This window comes from Gorilla gorilla, chromosome 1 (assembly GCF_029281585.2).
Source record: "Gorilla gorilla gorilla isolate KB3781 chromosome 1, NHGRI_mGorGor1-v2.1_pri, whole genome shotgun sequence".
In the NCBI taxonomy this organism is placed as follows: Eukaryota; Metazoa; Chordata; class Mammalia; order Primates; family Hominidae; genus Gorilla; species Gorilla gorilla.
The window spans coordinates 89,416,378-89,438,976 of record NC_073224.2 but is presented as its reverse complement, the minus strand read 5'-3'; the positions used below and the strand labels follow the sequence as shown (position 1 = coordinate 89,438,976).

Below are 22,599 nucleotides of genomic sequence, written 5' to 3'. Positions count from 1 at the left end.
AATAAACATTTATTGATATCTACTGTAATCTAGTCACATTCATCATTGCTTTTCATCTTTTCTCACCAAGGAGAATTTGTATAATCCAACATATTCTACCTTAAAAACTCATTTGAAATTTGTGTTCTCTTCTATAATGTATTCTTATTTTAATACAAAGTGGTGTGAAATATTAAATAAGATTGATGCTTTCAAAAGATGGACATGTTTATCCAGTGACTTGATGTCTGCCCTGGCACAACTGCATCACATTCCCCCAGTCCACGCTCTTGTCTGAGAAGCATGAAAGCATGTATCTCACAATAACCTCATGAAAGGGATATCATCATTTTATAGGTGATAAAATTAAGGCTCGAAGAAGGAAGGAGCTTAAACAGGTATTACAGGTACTAAATGGCTATGTTAAGTTTCTCCCGCAAAGTCTCTCCTCATAAGCATTTTGTGATTCAATAAAACAGAAAAACTAGTAATGCAGAGTGCTGATCCAAAAGTTTAAGGTTTTTGGTCCTCTACTGACTTGCAAGGGAATCTTTTTAAAGGCCCCTTGTTAAAATCTGTCTTTCATTTCCTCATATGCATGTTGAGTTTAATTTCAACCTCAATGTTGGGAAAAGGTGCATACATATTTTAGAAATCAGGCATTCGATATTCTTGAAGACTAGTTCTAAATAAAAACAGTTATTAATGGGCTGACACCTTTCAGAACTCTCCTCAAATCTAGTGCACTCTTCTGTGTATCTGTACACACCTGACTTTTAAACACAATGTCTTTGCTGCCGTTTACTGGTTTCTTCACTACACTGAAAACAAACCATTCAGTCTGCTGCTTTACCACCTCTCAGCAATTCCCTATGTGTTTAACTCATCCATAATGCATAGGAACAGCCAAGAGCACAGATTCTGATATCAGAAAATTCTAGTTTTAAATCCTGATTCCGAATTACTAGTGTGACATTGGATAAAGTGTTTTAGTTCTCTGTGCCTCAGTTTCCTTACTTTAATAATATATAAGGAAAGAAAGGGGTAATAATGCTTATTACTCCATGGAGATTTTGTAAATCTCCTGAATTGTCTGTGATGATTAGGCTGTTGTCATTGTAATGCCTGAAAAATTTTGGGTTGATGACTTACCTTGTAAATGTACTTTAAATTGAATAAACATATAGTTTAGTAAGGATTATATATATGTATGTATGTTCATTAAGTGAAATATACTTGAGAATACCAAGTAATTCCACAATTTACATGGCCCACCCTTTGACAATAGAGATTCTAAGTAACAAACTGTCTTCTTTCTATTTGAGATTTATTTTCGTGGGGGAAGGATACTGCATAATATGTAGCATTCAACTAATCTATTCTGTTAATTTGGTAGTATAAAAAGATTTGTAGATAATGAATTTCTATACTCTTTAAGGTACTTTATACACCTTGCACTGCTTCTGGGTTTACTATTGCCTCGTCTTAAAGTGGGACTTTCTCTTGATGGAAGTGTGTTAAGAATTGGAAAATTCCCTATCAGTAGACTAGCACCATCTTGACAGCCTTGTGTTCTGCTTCTACCTTGCTAATTGTTTCCTTGGGATTATTTGGATTGTGTAGAAAGCTTTTTGCAAATCCTCTTATTACTGAAGTCATTGTTGCCAGCAGGAATAAGATTAAAGGTGCTTAAGTCTGTAGGGTTGTTTCTAATTTGTACGTGTCATTTCAGTGGCATTTTAACAGAACTCTGTCTCCTGTACCTCCCTTCTCCCTTGGTACTATCTCCAGTTAGGTCCAAGAAGCCAGGCCATTGGAAGAAGTCTCATTTTATCCTCGTAATTATTATGCTGGCACTCAGGAGATAATTTTTCCCTTCATGCACTGCCAATTAATATGCAAATAGCCTGATAAATATTTATGCAACGATTTAAATTATGCAGGGAGTGCTTTCAGTATATTCTGTAAATGAATTGTTCATGGACTTCAAAGTGCTGGCTGCTGTGCTAACGAGGAGAGATTTGCATAAGGCCCTAATCACGCGCATACTGATTAAGCTTCATTATGGAAACTGCCAGCTGCAATCTTTGTTTCTATTTTATTACAAAAAGAGGAACTTTTTCATGCTTCAGTTGCCTTGACAATGTCAGTCCTAGCTGGTAGGAGAGACTAAAACTCCTCTGAGCAACTGAAGTTTCCTTATTCAGTTGAAGATTGCTATGGTGTAACAGAAGTTGTATTTTGCTTTTCCCCTTAATCCACTTTCCACCCTACGCAACCCCCCTCTTTTCTCTTAAGAACATACTGTAGATTTGTTAAAAATAGTAGTAATTTCTTTCCCCACCCCAAACTGCTACCTGTTTCTTCCTTGTTTGGACTCTCTGCTCCTCTAGAAGATTTCACAGCAATGCTGGACTGCAGTGACTATGTTCTAGGTGGGTACCAGCATAGTTCTTTTCTTAGAAGCTTTAATATGGAAATAGAGTGTGTCGGGTTGACTATGCATAAATGCTTAATCGCATATGCAGCCTGTGGCGGGGGAGGGGGAGAGTTGGACTGAGCAGGGAACGAGGAAAGCATTTGCAAAGCACAAGCTTACTTGAATTTGCAGTAGGTCCCTCCCTGTGACTAGCTCTTCTGATTCAGAGGGTATCGTTAGTAAATACAGTTAATTTAGAGTTCAGCTCGAATGAATATTTTTGCTTTTTGGAAATTCCTATTGAGAACATTTCATGTAGTTATAAAAACATCTTAAATCTGAAACAAGGCATAGAACTGTACATAGATAATATATACATATTAATAAAAATGTTTTTCATACCTAATGAGAATGTCTTATACACAAACCAAAATGCTCAGTGAAAAATAAGGTTGAGTCACAATGCAGAATAGTTTTTTTATAAATGTTAATAAAGAGGGTAATTGTACTGGTTGCTGCAATAGATCTGTTGATCGATTTCCAGATTTTAGAAACTATTAACTTTTCAAATTTTTGCTAGGATTAGTCCTCTTTTTAATTTTTTTAAAATCAACTATATACTCTAGATAACTACAACTTTAAATGTTGGAAAACCTTTTTAGAGTTTTCTCTGTAGAACAGCAAGCCTTTTGGAGTGGAAGATGTCCAGCATAAATTTGTTAAAACCATCTTTGGTGATGAAGATTTCAAATAAATCAAGGCACTTTGATTTTTAGATATATGGTGGCTAATGGTGGTCATATTTTGTGTGGAGTTATGTCTGTTTATATGCAGAATTATTGAGACTTTTTTTAGTTACTCTAGTCACCTGGAAAGTTAAATGATATGAACTCCAGGACTTGCATATCTTACATTTAAAACCTTTGGAAATGACTTTTTTCCTATATTGTCATTTTCTGCATTTGAAAATTAAAGCTGCTCCTGTCACCTTCATAGTTGCCAAAGATAAAGTAAAATGATACTTCTGAAAACGTTTGAATTCTTATGCAGAAGGCATGGCCAAAACCCAGGGTAGGAGTATCTGCCCAGCACAGTAAAAGCCACTATGTAAAGGGTGAATGACAGAAACAACAAATTTATGTCAGGAATTCAATCTTGTATTTACTCTTTGACATTTACTTAGTTAACAATTCAAAAAAAGGAAAGAAAAATACCTTTTTGGAATATTTTTAACACATCATTTTAGAATTAGAAATTACATCTCTTACTTTCAGTTAATAGTATTATTTAAACAGTCTTCGCATTGTGCAATTTTATTTTTGTGTGTATGTGAAGTAATGTTTTATTTTTGTGTGTATGTGAGATAATTTTGTTAAATGCTTTTGAAGCTCTTGACAGTTCAGTAGAAGAATCTGAGATGATTCACTTAAAATACCTGTGACATAGTCTTTATAGATGGGAAAATTAGAATATGAATTGTACAAAGTCAGGCTCATGACTTGTTAAGAATTATGCTTATTTCTGCGGTGCCCACATATGTGAGAAAACTGTTACTCTTTTTATGAATGTTAACTGATTGATCATTTTTTCCACTTTCCTTTAAAATTCATTTAAAGGAAGCATGGAGCAGTATGTATGCTAATGGTATATTCTAATACATTTGTTGTGATCTCTGTTGACTTTCATGAGATTTTGGTTGTCATTCAGAAAGCTGATTTTTCACTAAGTTGTACACCTGTTCCTTTCAAACCTTAGTATGCTTTCAGATGATATTTAAATTTCTCTGGACGGTGAGAAGAAGGAAGTTGTAGAACTGCCCTCATTTATGACCATAAACATAGGAATTTTAACCCTTTGAACATTAGAAGACCAAACCAAAGTTATGACAGAACTGCCTAAGCCCATAAGACAAGCATCAGTTACAGAAACTTTTACTGTATTGGAAAAGCTATTACACATCTTCTTGTTGGAAATGAAACTTATAAAAGAAAGACTCCTGATTTTTTTTCTCATCTGTTATGCATGGGGATAATTCGACTGTAAAGAACATGGTTGAGAATTCTGTCTAGTGATTGTTTTGATTTTCTAGTTAGATGTTTAAGCAGATGACAAAATGTGCTCTTTGGTCAAAAACACAGTATAGTTTAAATATTTGTTCTCTGTTAATAACTAAAGTTAAATGGTTCTTAACTTATTTAACCACTAAATAAGTTAATGTCGGTAAAGGCAGAACTTATTTGACAGTAAACTTGTTTGATCATAAATATTCTAAGTTTGAGTTTACAGTAGTAGAATAAGAGATATATTTATGTATATTCCGTTTCTTACCCTTTCAAAGACTTAGAAGAAAAGCAGAGTTCTTGTCTCTTCTCTTAATATATTTTCTGGGATACCTAATATTGCTTGATGAAAACATTTTACTGTGGAAATAAACCTTCATTAAGTAGATAACCCAGAAATGATAAACTCAAATTAGCAGTTTCATTTAGGATATTGAGGTAGTATTACTTTAAGTGGGTGTGGTTGTAATGCAGTTTTGAAATTATTAGCTATATCTGTTATGCCTTATGGTACAACTTCTTGTGCTGGTTTATAGTTAAGGTATGAATTTAATATGTTCTCACTTTGACTTGTTTAGTTTGGTTGGGGAGGGGAGTAAATTTGGAGATAATTTACCTTAGACGTGTTTTCTTTTAGTTCATAGGTTGAGTTACTGTCCCATCTTTTATCAAGATTACCAGTGGGTTGTTTTGGTTATAATGAATGAATATCATTGCATATAGAAAAAGATACTTTATTTGGGAATAACATTTTATTTTGTGAGGTGCTTCCCCCCTTTCCAGTTTTACTTCATGTTAAAAGCATTTATTCCTTTTACATATCAGGCTTTCTAATTTTTTTCAGGTTACAGTTCTGCTGTCTTTCTTTAAAGAATCTTAAAATTATTTAAAAAGACAGTTTATTTGTGAATCCCTTCAGGGTCTGGGGAATTTTGAATTTCTTCCAATTAACCTTTTATTATAATTTCTAGTATTTTAGCCAGACATGTGTACACTGGGTCTTCTTAAACTATATGACTATAACATTAGTTAACCCTTTTCTCTGCCACAGTTTTGCCTCCTCAATCCCATCTCCATCCCCAGTTTTTTAAAAACCTTATTCTCCTCTGATTTATTGCAGACTCAAGAATGAACAATCCGTCAGAAACCAGTAAACCATCTATGGAGAGTGGAGATGGCAACACAGGTAAGAGTTTTCTGATCTAGCTTTTTAATTAACTCTAGTAGAGCACAAAGAAGAAAGTTTCCATGTAACTGGGACTTGTATTTGGCAAATACAGACCAATTTGAGTATTGAGTTGTCAAATATGATTCAGTCCTTTAGGAACTGGGAGGGATTATGTTTGTTTAAGATTACTTAACTTTCTTCTGCAGGCAGCTTCATTGTTTTGCTTCTGTCTATCAGGCAAACTATGCAGAAGTTAGGAAAACTGTCCTTTGGGTCAGATAGTTTTGGGTATGAAATATGGGTTTACCACTTACTAGCTTGTGACTTTAGGCAATTTCCCCAATCTTTTTGAGACTTAATTTATTCAGTTACAAAATGAGGATAATATATTTCAGGTTATTGTGAGTATTAAAGGAGATGATATATGTGGCATGTTAAGCAAAATGCCAGCTACGCAGTAACTATTCAGTAAAATGTTATTTTTCTTACAGATGTTAATCAAAATAGTAAATTTTATCTGCCCTACCTTTGCTATAAATTATATTAAAAGTTATGATAGTAAGTAGTTATAGACACGTACCCATTTCTAATACATTCTTTTATTTGGTAATTTAAAAAAATTATACTTCATTAAACCTTTTATCAAGAGAAAATTATCATATAAATGAGAATACTGAGGCCCCTTGAGAGAAAGGTAAATCTGTAAAGGATGGTTTGTCTCCACGGCTCATACTCTTGAGTCAGTATATTGCTTAGAGGATGTAAGACTATGTATCTTTATCATCTGCCAGAGAGGATACAGGGACTTCCCTGGTTTCTGGTAAAGGTGTAAATCAAAATATGAAACCAAATAAGAAGACAGTTATGGGCAAGGATGAACAGAAAGTACTTGCTTCTAAAAACTAGGTTTTTCGCTTGCAGAGAGGGATCCCTTTTGACTTATCATTTTAAAAATGCTTAACCATGGGCAATGGTAAGAATGAGAGGCACTCTTAATTTGTGGTAAATGGCTGAGTTGGACTAATGTAGCAGTTTTCCTGCCTGTATGTCTTTTGCTGTAAACTCTCCTATACCTGGAGATGCTTATGTTAATCTCTAAACTGTACGTACCTCTTTATGTGAAACTGAGCTGTGGGGCTTCCATGTTCACCCCTATTGTAGTTAACACACTTCATAGTACTCTTACTGAGGCTAGCCAAGTAGACTTCTGTAGTATCTCTTAAGAAGGGAAAGGACAGCATTGTATTCTGTCTGAATTGTCAGCCACAGTCTCCTTTTTGTTATTTCTCTGTCCCCTGTTTGGACTCCATCTTTCTTTCTTGTTCGGCACTGGTTCCTATGCCAGTGCCGGTGCTTCAGCCACCTAGCTTAGGTGTGGGAAATGTTTGCAGAGAGAAATAGGGCAGCTGATCCCCTTAAGAGACTAGAGGGTGGGGCAGTGGGCAGGACACCTGTGCCTAAAGAACAGCTTCAAAGAAGAAACATACTTTTTTTTTCCCTAAGGGAAGATAAGCAAATGATTGGAAAACACTGAAAATAGCCATTACATCAGACTACATGGAAATCCCTGTATCTACTTTAATGCTACTACTGTAATAGCAGTTTCAGCAGTTACCATTTATTGAGCAACTACACTTTTTTTTTTTTTTTTTTTTTTTTTTTTTTTGAGATGGAATTTTGCTCTTGTTTCCCAGGCGGGAGTGCAATGGTGCGACCTCGGCTCACTGCAACCTCTGCCTCCTGGATTCAAGCGATTCTCCTGCCTCAGCCTCCGGAATAGCTGGGATTGCAGGTGCCAGCCACCATGCCCAGCTAATTTTTTGTATTTTTAGTAGAGATGGGGTTTCACCATGTTGGCCGGCTGGTCTTGAACTCTGTGTGCATTACCTGATTTCAAGTTAAGTTATTTTGACAAGTTAGATACCATTATTTCAAATTATAGTAAATTGAGGCACAAAACCAGCCAGGAAATAAAGGCAGGTTTAGGATTCACAGCCCACATGTAAGTTTCCCCATGAAGTGCAATAAAATAAAACTGAAAATTTAAGCAACACATTGTGTATGTCCAGACCTGTATAAGGTAAGTTCTGACTGGAGCACTTGTTGTAACCGTCTTGTGAATTTCTTGCCTCGTTTTAATATAGAATGTGTGGCAGACTGGTTCCTATCAGACTTGCATATTTACTTACCATGTTTGATATATTAGATATAAAATTACAGTTTATTTAGATAATTGTATGCTTACAAATTGATTTTTATTTAAGCATATAACAAATGAGCCTTCAGACTCTTGAGTTGTTAGTTAACTATTCTTTTTTTGGTAGTTTATGAAAGCAAGTAAAATGTTTAAGGGGAAGAACGCTTAGCATTATAGTAAAACTGAAGCCTCACAATTTCTGGATTCAGAATACATTTGTGTAGATCATTTTTTCCTGAAATGTTTACAATTGTAATAATTTTGATTTGTGACACTTTAAGGAGAATGATATTCTAAAATTATTTTAAGGTTGTGTTGATACGTTAATTCTATGCCTTCTGTCATTGATTCAAGAGGCAAAATCAATGATGCACTTTTTGTCAATAGTCCTTTTATGTTTGCAGAAAATTTATAGTTTAGGTTTTTAAAAAATGTATTCAGTAAGTGCCTGTTCTATGTGTAAAGTACTATAATCAGTGTTATTAGGATGTGCAATGCAAATAGGTGAAATAACCCTCAGTCTTTAAGGAGTTAACAATTCATTAAGAGATAAGACAGATAAATAACTGATTCTGGATAGATTATGGTAAATAATTCAAGAGGAGGTACAGAAAAGTGCCATAGTGGTGTTAATTAGGTGTTTCTTTGAAGAAATTTGTGTATGTTTATAGGTCAGGTGGAAGGACCCATCAGGGAGCAAGAGAGTGGAGAAAGAAATACAATTAATTGAACCAAGGTAGGGGTGAAGGTCTAGGATCAGAAGTGCAGAATGAAGGGTTGACTCTGAACATGAAAAAGACTACCCCATGTCTCTAAAACTGGGGAGAAGAAGCAAATATTATACAGTAACAGAAAATTGAAATGGAAGGGAGAAGCAAAACTGAGCAATCATTCACATCAGATTGCTTCATTATTCTTATTAAACTAGTTGAGGTGGTCATTTGAGAGGAAGGCAGGGATAATAGTAATAATAATGGCAGCAGCTACTGTTCTTTGAATTCTTACTGTAGGTGTGTGGCTAGCCACTTTATTATATATACTTTATGTCATGATTTTTAAAATACTCTTATAAGGTTAAGTAGATTTATAAAAAGGATTGATGAGCCTGTTGAGGGTCAGTCTCAAAGAAAATAAATGTGTTAGCTTATCCAGCCAACCTAGTTATACAGCTGATCATTGAATAACATGGATTTGAGCTGCATGGCTCCACTTATATGCAAATAGTTTTCATTAAATATGTTGGAATTTTTTTGAGATTTGCAACAATTTGGAAAAACTCACAAATGAACTGTGAAATATTGAGAAATATTGAAAAAAATTAAAAGGTATGTAATGAATGCATAAAATATATGTAGATACTATTTTATCATTTATTACCATGAAATATCACAAATGTATTAAAATTATAAAACCTTAAAATGTATCAAAACTTATGCACACGCTGGATCACATACATGGCACCATTCACAGTCTAGATAAATAGAAACAAATGTAAACAATACAGTATTAAATCGTAATTGGATAAAATTAACTGCATTACCTACTATACTACTGTAATAATTTTGTAGCCACCTCTTGTTGCTATTGCAATGATCTCAAGTATTGTGAGTATCCATTTAAAATGCCATGTGACCCTAATCATGTCACAGTGAACAGTTCATCCAGTAAATTGTGTATTGCAGTAAAAAGTGATCTCTCTATGTCCTTGAGTATTTTGCATCCTGTTTAGTGCAATAACCTAAACCTTAAATAATGCCATAAGACCTATACGAAGTACCACTGGTGGTGCTGGAAGTGTTCCCCAAAGCAGAGGCAAGTCATAACGTTACAGGAAAAATTTGAATTGCTTGATGTATACTATAGATTGAGGTCTGCAGTTATAGTTGCCATCCATTTCAAGATAAATAAATTAAGTGTAAGGAGATTATTTTAAAAAAAAAGGAAAGGAAATTAATGAAGCCTTCACTGCAGCTACACCAGCAGACATGAAAAACTTGAACTTTTTGCTAAATACCTTTTTATTTCATTGAAAATACTGGCCTGGTGCAGTGGCTCATGGCTGTAATCCCGGCACTTTGGGAGGTTGAGGTGGGCAGATTGCTTAAGCCCAGGAGTTCGAGACCAGCATGGGCAACATGGTGAAACCCTGCCTCTACTAAAAATATAAAAAACTAAGCCAGGCACCATGGCTCATGCTTGTAATCCCAGCACTTTGGGAGGCCAAGGTGGGCGGATCACCTGAGGTCGGGAGTTTGAGACCAGCCTGACCAACATGGTGAAACCCCATCTCTACTAAAAATACAAAAAAATTAGCCGGGCATGGTATAGCTGTAATCCCAGCTACTCTGGAAGCTGAGGCAGGAGAATTGCTTGACCTCAGGAGGTGGAGGTTGCAGTGAGCCGAGATTGGGCCATTGCACTCCAGCCTGGGCAACAAGAGTGAAACTCCATCTCAAAAAAAAAAAAAAAAAAAGCTAGGTGTAGTGGTGCACACCTGTAGTCCCAGCTGCTTGGGAGAAGAGGTGGAAGAATCACCTGAGCTTGGGCAGTCGAGGCTACAGTGAGCTGAGATCACGCCACTGCACTCCAGCCTGGGTGACAGTGAGACCTTGTCTCAAAAAAAAAGAAAGAAAAAAGAAAATGCAGCTTTTATGTGGGTGCAGGATTGCTATAAGAAAGACATACCTTTGGACTCTAATGTGATTTGAGAGGAAGCACAGTTGTTATATGACAGCTTAAAAGGCAGGTGAAGGATCTAAAGCTGGAGAATTTAATGCCAGCAAAGGATGGTTTGATAATTTTAGAAAGATGTTTGGCTTTAAAAATGTCAGGATAATGGAAGAAGCAGCTTCTGCCAACGAAGAGGCAGCAGACCTCAAGTTCTCAGATGCCATGGAGAAAATCAGTCTGTGGTGGCTCACACCTGTAACCGCACCATAGCTGGACCCCATCTCTACCCTCACCCCACCCCCTGCAGAAAAAAAAAAAAGATAAGACAAAAGAAGGAAAATCATTGAAGAGAAAGGATATCTGCCTGAACAGGTTTTTAATGCAGACAAAAGCGCCCTATTCTGAGAGGGAAAAAATGCCACAAAGGACATTTATTAGTAAGGAAAGACATGAAAGCACACCAAGATTTAAGGCAGGAAGGAATAGGCTAACAGTACTATTTTGTGCAGATGCAATCGGGTTTATGATCAGGACAGCCCTATCTATATCCTATTAAAGACTGCTTTTTGCCTTCTTTTACAGCATGGACACTTTTATGATATGGGCACTGAAACTAAAGCACATGGTGGAAGAAGGATTGGTAGCATATAGAAACATTTTTAGACAAATGAAAAAGCAAAAAAGTCAGAAATTACAGTGTATTTCCATAAAGTTACACCAAGTGTGCCTGCCTCTCCTGCCTCCCCTTCCAGCTTTTTGTCTTCTGCCATTTCTGAGTCAGCAAGACCCCTCCTGTTCCTCCTTCTCAGCCTACTCAGCATGAAGACAAGGATGAAGATCTTTGTGATGATCCACTTCCGCTTAATGAATAGTAAATATATTTTCTCTCACTTAGGATTTTCTTTAGCTTACTTTACTGTAAGAATACAGTATATAATAATATACAAATATGTTTTAGTCAACTGTTTATGTTATCAGCAATGCTTCTGCTCAACAGTAGGCTATTAGTATTTGAGTTTTGTGGGAGTCAGATGTTACATGCAGATTTTCAGCTGTTTGTGGGGTCGACACCCTTGACTCCGTTGTTCAGGGTTCGACTGTATGACCTTTCTGTAGCCTAGATCAGCAGTCCAAACTCAGGAATGAAGAAAATGGAACATTGGATTATTGTGCCAAAATAGTATACTATAAAAGAAAGAGATAGAAGGGAGCGGTAATATTTTTTATAACATAGTTGTTTGCACAAGGATGCTTCCCTTTGGAAAGATGGTATTTCCCCATTCGTCCCTCTCCTCCACCTTTGGTAAAGTCTATTCTATGTTCTCAAGATTATTCCATATTGTAGCATGTATCAGAACTTTATTTTTTATAAGATATTCCATTGTATGTATATACTACATTTTGTTTATGCATTCATTTGTTAATGGGCAGCTGGATTGTTTTTACTGTTTGGCTATTATGAATAATGTTGCAGTGAACTTTGGTGTACAAGTATCTGTTTGAGTTCCGTTTTTCAATTCTTTGGGGTATATACCTAGGAGTAGAATTGCTGGGTAAAACAGAACACAAACCTATTATCTTACAGTTTGGGAGGTCAGAGTCCTAAAATGAGAGTGTTGTAAGTGCTTTATTTCTTCTGGAGGTACTATGGAAAGTCCATTTCCTTCTCTTTTCCAGCTTCTAGAGACCACCTGCACTCCTTGGCTTATGGCCCCTTCCTCCATCTTCAAAGCCAGATGTATAGCATTGTCAAATCTGTTTCCTTCCCTCCCTTTCCTGTCCCCCTCCTCCCCTCAACCCTGCTTCCATAATCATATTTCCTTCTCTAACTCTCCTGTCCCCGTCTTTTCTTTAAACACTTACTATCCTGAACTTCATTGGATTTGCAAAATACCTTTTGCCGTGTCAGGTAACAAATTCACAGCTTCCAGGAATTAGGATGATTATTAGGCCCATCTTTGATGGGCTGTTGTTCTGCTTTCCCACAAGATTTTCTCCTAAATTAAACCTGATCATCTCTATTTTAGATGATAGTTGGAAAAGTAAAGAAGTTGTTTGAAGTTTTACAAGGTTTGATAGGAAAAAACTAAATCAACTATTTTGATGTAAAGAAATATTGAGGGAAAAAGGAATATTGGACAAACATTAAAGTTTTGCTCACTTTTAACTCAAAGGGCAGACCTCTTTCATCAGTACTCCTGACAGATGGTTATCTGCCCTATGCCTGGGTTCATGCACGGACACAGAACACAGTACTTTCTAATGTTATCTGTTCTCTGGTATTACAACTCTGTTTTCTACATTCTTTTGAATTTTGTCCTTAGGAGTTTTTCATCTTTTAAGAAATTAAAGCTCTTCTGGAAGTCATTGTCACATTTTAACTCTTTTCCATTCATTTGACAATTTATTACAAATTAATTTACTATAAAGTAGTAATTTATTATAAAACAATTTGTTATAATCATTTGTACTAGAATATGATGATAGTGGCTAGCATTGATTAAGTATTTACTGGGTGATTTAAACATTTTACAAAGATTATCTCATTTAATCCTTATAAAAACCTCATGAAACGTTATTTTTCTCTTTTTATAAATAAGGGTCTCTTTTTATAAATAAGGAAGTTGAGGCTCAGAGATGTTTAGTCACTTGATGAAGGTCACACAGATAGCTATAAAGGGGAGCAGAACCATTCTTTTTTTAAGATGGAGTTTCACTGTCGTTGCCCATGCTGGAGTGCAATGGCACGATCCTGGCTCACTGCAACCTCCGCCTCCTGAGGTCAAGCAGTTCTCCTGCCTCAGCCTCCCAAGTAGCTGGGATTACAGGCATGCACCACCATGCCTGACTAATTTTGTATTTTCAGTAGAGACGGGGTTTCTTCATGTTGGTCAGGCTGGTCTCGAACTCCTGACCTCAGGTGATCCGCCCACCTTGGCTTCCCAAAGTGCTGGGATTAGAGGTGTGAGCAACTGCACCCAGCCCAGAACCATTCTTTTACCCTTTGAGCTATGTTGTTTCTTTTTTCTTTTTGGAGACAGAGTCTCACCCTGTTGCCCAGGCTGGAGTGTAGTGGCACGATCTCGGCTCACTGCAACCTCCACCTCCTGCATTCATGAAGTTCTCCTGCCTCAGCCTCTCAAGTAGCCGGGATTACAGGTGTGCGCCCCCACGCCCAGCTAATTTTTGTGTTTTTAATAGAAACTGGGTTTCACCATGTTGCCCATGCTGATCTTGAACTCCTGGCATCAAGCGATCCACCTGCCTCAGCCTCCTGCTGGGATTATAGGCATGAGCCACCATGCCTGCCCTGTTGTTTCTTTTTGTCTCCAATGCGCAAGATAACAGTACTAACATCAGTGAAGTTGAATAAAAGACTGATTTTGTTCTCAATAAATTTATCTTATAGAGAAAACATATATGAAAATGTAATATAACAGAAATCGAGACGATTCATGAGAAGTATATGTGAACCCATGAGAATTCAGTGTAGGGGAAAAGTGTTTCTAGCTGGGAGGATCAGAGAAGGCTTTGGAGAAGGTGGAACTGAAACTGTATCTTACAGGCTGGGTAGGGTTTAAATCATGATGATGCTAGGCAATATATGTTCAGCACGAAGAAACAGTCAAAGCTGAGATGGGGGAAGAAATCTGTCCTAAATGTCTCTAATTCCTTCAAAAGATTTCCATTATGTCATCTGAGTTCTAGATCTTTTATCTTTTAGTCATTCACAGAATTAGACAGTATTCCAATTCTTCAGACTTCATTGCAGCCATTACCATTACCTTTTGTTTATTATTATCTTTGAAAACTTACCATTGGCTTATTATAATTATTTTTATAATGCAGGTAAAAAGGATATTTAAATATATTTTAATATAAATGTTAATATATTTAATAAGATTTTCTGATACTTGTTTTGTAATGTGAAAAGTTGTTTTCTTTTAAAGCAGCTGACTCATCTGTTGTAATGAATTTACAGTCAATTAACTGTCTTTTTTCATCTGAATTATGATAGATAGATCCAAGGCTTCCCTATCCTGTCCTTTTTCACTTGCTTTTTTCATTTGAATTGAAAGGGGAGAGTTCCCTGACCCCCCTTGCAGGACATGCGACAGGGAGTGGCTCATATGTTTGGCTGCCCATACTCAAACCTCTTAGAGGAAGGGAAGCACACAGACTGGCAGGTGCAGGAGTTATGGTAAGGACTTTCTGGGCTCTGGCCACATGGTAGTGTCTAGGGGTGGGTGTCTGCAACTCCCGAAGCCCAAGTGGGCACATGTTTCAGTGCACTCTTTTGCCGTCTACAGACAGCTTAAGTGTTAGCTCAGTGATCCTCTTGGTACCCAAGTCCTTGTGCGGCGTCCAGGAAGAATCAGGTCACGCATGGACTTGAAGGATGAATTCAGGGGTTTTGTTGAGCGGTGGAGGTGGCTCTTAGCGGGATGGATGGGGAGCTGGAAAGGGAATGGAATGGGAAGATGATCTTCCCCTAGAGTTTGGCCATCCAGCAGCTGATTTCCTCTTTGACCACCCCCAGTCGAATTCCTCTCAACATTCAGACATTCCTTCTCTTCTCTCTGCCACACCATTCTGCCGTTCTTCTGCTCTACTGTTCATGTCTTCTGGAGCCTGGGGTCTGGAGGTTATATGGAGCCACGATAGTGGGGTATGGCAGGCCAAAAGGCAACTTTTGGACGAGAAAACAGAAATACCTGTTCCCATTTAGGACCACGGGTTTCCAGGCTTGAGGGTGGGGCCTTTGCTAGGGAACCACCCTCTTCTACCCAGTATTTCCCTGTCTCCTGTTCATATCAAAATGATTTTTCCCCAGGATAATATCACTATATTTCAGGCAAATGAAAAGTCAAAAGAAATTTGTTAATGTAACCTAATATACATAAATACAATAGTATTTTTGGAATACTGTTTATGGGCTTGTATTCCAAAAATACTGTCATCCAAAGTTCCTAGTAACCAGTGATGTTATTAATTCTTTGGGATTTACTAGTGCTATGGCTGGTATTAGGACATTATATGCTCATTTATATTCATAAAAGAGCATGATCAGATATCATTTTCTCCAAGATGAAGAGAAAGAATCCTGAAAGACCAGGGTACCAGTGAATAGACTTGCTATTCTTCATAGTAATTTAACAACTTGATGCCTTGAACCAGCACTAGTTTTGGAAATAATTTCCAGATAAAATACCAGTGTTTTCCAGAGAAGCCTCAAAATAGACCTCAATATAGTTCTTGTTAAACCAGAATGGAGCATTTGCAAATTTCAGACACTTAAGGATTATTTTCCTTTTGAACTTACGTTTATCCAGAGGCCATTTTTAATATTCTTACTGCTTTTATTATTATTTTAAAATTTATTACATATTTTATTGTGTAGACTACATTCTGCACTGGCCAAGCTGCTCTTATAAGCCTGAGAGTAGAAATACTAATGTTGTTTGGAGTACCTTTATAGCTAATTTTTAATTAGTGGGTCATTGAAAGTGGCTGAAGCATTTCCAGAGAGCCTCAGGAGCTCAGTGAAGGATCTTGGTGGTTTAGAAGCAAATACCAAACACCTGTAGGAAAGATAGACCTCCCTCTAGTGTTTGATTTGATAGATGTCAGTTACAGGATATGGCTTCTACAAGATTCTGATCAGTACATATTGAGAAACTTGCCCTGGCTCTGCCCACTGGTGCACATGGGGATTTTAAAACTTTAGGTCAGGGGTGGGGGTCAAGAGGGAGAAGGGCGCTATAATTACTGAAGCTGTGCGAATAGGAAGTGACATCTGAATTAAGATTATACTTTTGTTAAATCACTGAATGAGCAATTGATCTTTTTGCCATGAGGTAACCCAGTAACAAATTTAGAATTTTAAAGGTAGTATCCATTTTTGTTAATTACTAATAGAAATTGAGAACATTAAAGAGAGGGTTTGTTTCTAAAATGCTGCTTTCAGTACAGATTATTAGAGATTGTCTATAATTTTCTCCCTTCTCCCTTAGAGAGCAGCTTAGTTTTATTTCATGTTACTTTTTTCATTTTTTTCCTAACAGATATTAAAGAATTTTTGGTATAAAAGAATTTTCCAGCCATGTTATACTTTACATCTTGCTTGAAGCCAAAAACTAGACTACATTATTCTTTCAATTAGATCCATTATATAACATCCTGGCCTAGAGCAATGGCAATAGAAGCCAGGGGTCAATTTTTTTTTTTTTTTTTTTGAAGAAGGAAGGAAAGGGAGTAATTTAAAATGAATACTTGTATTTGCCTCGGGGCTGGGAGAGATGTGGTAGCATTCTCTGAGTAGGAACTGTACTGTTGGGGAGTAGACTTGACAATGAGATGATGAAACATTTCAGTACTGAAAATGTTGTACTTGGGGTGCCTTGGGGTGCTTGCAGGTGAAGATGTGGGCAATTGAAGATAGAGATAGGTTCCTGAGGAGAGGTGTAAGAGTCTTTAACAGGGAAATGCTACTGGGAGGAGCGTGGAATCAGCCAAGAGGACCAAGGACGGAGCTCTTCTAAGGTGTTGAAAGGGCTGGCAGAGGAAGAGGAGCCCATGCCTTTGTTGTCGAATAGGATGGACACTGACTGCATGTGGCTCTTTAAATTTAAATTAAATTAAATTAAATTAAAAATTCAGTTCCTCAATCATACTAACCACATTTCTAGTGTTCAGTAGCCACGTGTAGTTTAGTGACTACCATATTAGCCAGTACATATAATAGAACATTTCCATTATCACAGAAAGTTCTATTGGACTGTGCTTAAGTAGACTAAGAAATAACAACCATGGAGATCAGATGTGAATCAGACCAGTGAGCTCATGGAGTTAGCATTTAGTGTGGTCAAGTCCTGCCATAGGAGCCTTAAAATGTGACCCTTGAATTTGACAATTAGTTACTGTGGGCCTTTTAAAGATTTTAGTTAAGTGGTTTGGAAATAAATTGCTGTGGTTAAGAAAGTGAATGGTTGTGTAAAGGGAAAGATAAATGTAAGCAACTCTTTTCATGGAAGCTCTATATGGGGCTATGTATCATAGTGGTTAAGAGCTCAGACCCTGAAATCAAACCCCATGGATTCATATCTTGCTCCTTTCACTTGCTAGTTGTGTTACCTTAGGCAAGTTACTTTTTTCATGTTAGAGTTTTTCTTAGCTGTAAGATGGAGATAAATAATAATCCATCTCATAGTCTTGTTGTATACACGGAAAGCAAGTAGATATGTGGCTCGGTCCATTCACTATCAGTGTTAGCTATCTATTAGGAGGAAGGGGAGGATGATAGAGAAGGAAAGAATGGGAGGGGAGGTTAGAAGGGCCTCCTAGTGAAGCAATTTGAATATGTTTAGATGCTAAGGGAAAAGAGCCAGTGTAGGAGGGGAGTGGCAAAGAAAGAACAGATGATGCAGCCATAAAAAGGAATGAGATCGTGTCCTTTGCAGGGACATTGATGAAGTTGGAAGCCATCATCCTCAGCAAACTAACACAGAAACAGAAAACGAAACACCACATTTTCTCACTCATAAGTGGGAGTTGAACAGTGGGAACACATGGACACAGGGAGGGGAACATCACATACCAGGGGTGAGGGTGTGGGGAGGGAACTTAGAGGACGGGTCAATAGGTGCAGCAAACCACCGTGGTACACGTGTACTTATGTAACAAGCCTGCATGTTCTGTGTATCCCGGAACTTAAAGTAAAATAAATAAATAAGAAAGAACAGATGAGTCAGGGATCCATTTTTGAGGAGAGGGGAGGTGTTGGGTTTCAGAGCACGTGGTGGCTGAAGTAGCCTAAAGTAGAAGATTCCTTTTTTTGTTGTTTTTTAGGTGAGAAATGGGAGAGTAAAGGAGATAAAGACAGATTCAGATAGTAAGTTTTCAGGTAGAAGGGAATGTAAGAAAGCAGTCTAGAGAAGATTAGGAACAGTCAATTAGGGATTTCCTTGTGATACAGGGAAAACAAAACTGGGAATAGAATGCAATAAAGAAGTCTAGGATTAAAATAAACACTATCAGCGGGATTTGTAGCAAAGTGTAATAATCCAAGCTAGGAAGGCTGACATCAGATAAACTCAGAAGGTAAGGAGCATTCATTGTGTTTCTGAGGAAGGCAGGAAGCTGCTACCGTTTAACTGGCTCACATCTTACAGGGAAAGATGAGCAAGGGAGCCTCTGACTAGGTTGAGAGGCAGAACAGAGATGGAGCAAGGTCAATGTTTGGTAATTTTCTCCACCAACAAAAATATTAATAAGATTTTAGGATATTAAAATAAGGTCTGTCTTTCTGGTTTTCTTGGTCTTCAAATATATTTCATTTATGTTCAATATTTAAGTTATTTGAAAAGTCTCAACAGCTGGTAAGTCATAAGACAATTATTTTTCTACAATTAAGAATAAAGTTAAGAGCCTGGAATAGTGGCTCACACCTGTAATCCCAACACTTTGGGACATCAAGGCATGAGGATTCCTTGAGCCCAGGAGTTCAAGACTAGCCTGGGCAACATAGTGAGACCCCCATGTCTACAAAAAAAAAAAAAAACTTAAAAAAATTAACTGGGCATGGTGGCACATGCCTGTGGTCCCAGCTACTTGGGAGGCTAAGGGAGGAAGATCGCTTGAGTCTAGGAGGTCAAGGCTGCAGTGAACCATGATTGCGCCACTGCACTCCAGCCTGGGTGACAGAGTGAGACCCTGGATTTTTTTTTTAAAAAAGAATAATGTTAATGAAAATCTGTTTTAACTGAGTCTTTCATCCAGATAGACTTAACAATTTAGCAAACAGCCACCTATAGAAATCTTGTCATGCATCACTGATAATGCATTCATCTCTAAGGTGATGTATAAAAGTAATTTTAAAAATACACATACTATTATTACTTAGGAAGTAAAGGATATACAATCCAATCATTACAATCAAGTACAATCACTGTGGAGATTTTTAGCAGATAAGTAATACCTATCCATTCTATAGATCAGCAGCCCCCAACCTTTTTGGCCCCAGTGACTGGTTTCCTGGAAGACAGTTTTTCCACAGACAGCGAGTAGGGGATGGTTTGGGGGATGAAACTGTTTTTTACCTCACATCATCAGTCATTAGTTAGATTCTCATAAGGAATGCACCACCTAGATCCCTCGCATACACTGTTCACATTACGGTTCACGCGCCCATGAGAATCTAGTGCCACTGCTGCTCTGACAGGAGGCAGCGCTCAGGCAATAACGCTGTCTTGGCCGGGCGCGGTGGCTCACGCCTGTAATCCCAGCACTTTGGGAGGCCGAGGCGGGCGGATCACGAGGTCAGGAGATCGAGACCATCCTGGCTAACATGGTGAAACCCCGTCTCTACTAAAAATACAAAAAATTAGCCGGGCGTGGTGGCGGGCGCCTGTAGTCCCAGCTACTCGGGAGGCTGAGGCAGGAGAATGGCGTGAACCCGGGAGGCGGAGCTTGCAGTAAGCTGAGATTGCGCCACTGCACTCCAGCCTGGGCGACAGAGCCAGACTCCGCCTCAAAAAAAAAAAAAAAAAAAAAAAAAAAAAAATAACGCTGTCTTGCCCACCACTCACCTCCTGCTGTGCAGCCTGTTCCTAGCAGGCCACAGACTGGCACCGGTCTTCAACCCAGGGGTTGGGGACCCCTGCTATAGATATTTTGTGTCGTGAATTTTGATTATGCTTCTTACTTTTGTAGTGGCTTAGAATCTTTCTGTGGTTTTGTTTCTGTGATAAGTGATTCTCTTTCAGGATTTCCATTATCCCAGATTCTTCCCATTTTATGGCAGCTCAGATGGAAGAAACGCTCTCCACACAAACACTCTAAAAAATGAGCAGTAGCTAAGTTTTCCTAAAAGATCTTTTAGCTATTATTTATGTCCTGTGAGTTGCTTGACTTTCTGTGAACTTCATTTGGAATTTGTCCTTGCTTATCAAGGTGATGTAGTGATGGGCACAGATATTGTCATTATTTCCTATAGGGTGTCGGAAATTTAGTCTATTGGTAATTTTGCCTTGACTGCCTTAAATTTACTTATAAATAGAAATATGTGAATAATGTATTTTTCCTCTTTATTATGTAGGTTTAATTGAAGTAGTATATTATTTTCATTACACATTAACATGTAGTATAGTACTATCTCAAATATAACTGCTGGGTGATGAAAAATAGCCTTCACAAACTCATGTTCCAAAATTTCTCAGGCCCTTATTCAAGAAATTGTTAATCTTATTTTCATGTGCACTTCTAACAGGGGTGCATTTCATAACAGATCATAAGCAGCCATTTATACAGACGAGGCTGGCTGCTCTAGGAAAGTAAGCCAGTAGAGCAGAAACTGTCAGATTTATACCAGAACTGCAGTCTTTTATTTTCTTTTTTAGATTGAGGTGAAATGCGTAACATAAAATTAACTATTTTAAAATGAACAATTCAGTGGCATTTAGTGTATTCACAGTGTTGTGCAGCTACCAATCTATCCAGGTCCAAAACATTTTCATCACCCCCAAAGGAAACCCTATACCCCTTAAGTAGTTGCTCTCCATTTTCCCCTCTCCCCAGCCCCTGACAACCACCAACCTATAGTTTGTCTGTATAAATTTACCTATTCTAGGTATTTCATGTAAATGAAATCATATGGTATGTGACCTTTTGTGTATGGCTTCTTTAACTTAGTATAATGTTTTCAAGGTTCATTCATGCATATTATCAGTACTCATTCCTTTTATGGCTGAATGGTATTCCATTATATGGATATACCACAATTTGTTGGTGTCCCTTTGTCTCTTGATGGACATTTGGGTTGTTTCCACTCTCTTTGGCTCTTGTGAATAATGCTGCTGTGAACATTTATATACACGGATTTGTTTGAGTACTTGTTTTCATTTATTTTGGGTATATAGTCATGCATAACGTCAGGGATACATTCTGAGAAATGCACCATTGTATGAACATCATAGAGTATGTTTCACAAACGAAGATGGTATAGCCTATGACATACCTAAACCATATGATATAGCCTGTTTCTCCTAGGCTACAGATCTGTACAGTTAGTATACTGAATACTGTATGCAATTGTAACACAGTGGTATTTGTGTATCTAAACATAGAAAAGGTACAGTAAAAATAGGGTATTATAATCATGGTTCTATTGTTGCTGATGGAAATGTCTTTATATGGTACGTGACTGTATGTCTAGCAGTGAAGTTGCTGGGTCCACTTTTTGATGGTCCTTCAAATAGTTAAACATAGAATTACCGCCAAACTTTTTTCTATAGCAGCTGAACCATTTTATATTTCCACAATCAATGTACAAGGATTCCAATTTCTCTGCGTCCCTGCCAACACTTATTTTCTTCTTTAAAAAAATTACAGCCATTTTAATGGGATTAGATAATGTACTTTAAAAAGTAGCAACTCTTCATTCATTTTCCCCAGGAAATAATAATAATAACTGAAACCTCCTCCTTTTTTCCAATGTTTTTGTGTATTTTCCTCTATCTTATAGTCAGAATATCTTGTAATAATGAGATGAGAATGGGTAATAATAAATTGTGTTTACATCTAAGCAGTTAGATGTTTGACTTTTGTCACCTTGGTTGTTTGTGCCTTACTCTCTTACCCTGAACTACCTGTATCACCTCATCTCTCCATCTTAGCCACACTAAACCTCTCAAAACTCTTTGTACCTTTCTAAGAGCAAGTAAGTGCTCTGCTTTGCTTGGCTTGAGGACAGTGACAGTACCTTATTCTTTTTTGTGTTCTACCTTCCACTTTTTTTAGATACCACTTTTCATAGATATCTTATTTTTTTTAATAGTGCTTGTCTTTTGTATTACTTATTTACTTGTCTGCCACCCAAACCTAACTGTGAGCTCCTTGTGTATGGGAATATGACTTTGTAACCCTAGGACCTAACAGTGTATTTAAAGTTGTTAAAATTCTTAGATTTTATTTTTTAACGTGGCCATGGTGTCTTCTACTTTTGGTATAGAAATGCTTGGTATTTTCTTCCCTCACTCAACCTTTTCCAATTAATTCCATCTCATCCTCTTAAGATTCATCTGAAATGTTGTCTCCAGGAAGCTTCCCT

General features: G+C 37.4%; 1 protein-coding gene across 6 annotated transcripts in view; it reads left to right on the top strand.

The window, feature by feature from the left end:
- Positions 1 to 22,599, top strand: part of POU2F1 (POU class 2 homeobox 1) — a 203,492-nt gene that overhangs the window by 106,445 nt on the left and 74,448 nt on the right. For 4 of the 6 annotated variants that reach the window (XR_008672515.2, XR_010129124.1, XM_019026198.4 and 1 more), the window contains one exon: positions 5,579 to 5,644. Coding sequence is in view for 4 of the 6 variants with exons in the window: in XM_019026198.4 (XP_018881743.1) it covers positions 5,579 to 5,644 (66 nt within the window). In the remaining 2 variants the exon portion in view is untranslated. Of the gene's footprint in view, positions 1 to 2,176; positions 2,415 to 5,578; positions 5,645 to 11,075; positions 11,365 to 22,599 lie in introns of those variants that run through there. The other 2 variants (XM_019026200.4, XM_055365126.2) reach the window with 2 other exon arrangements.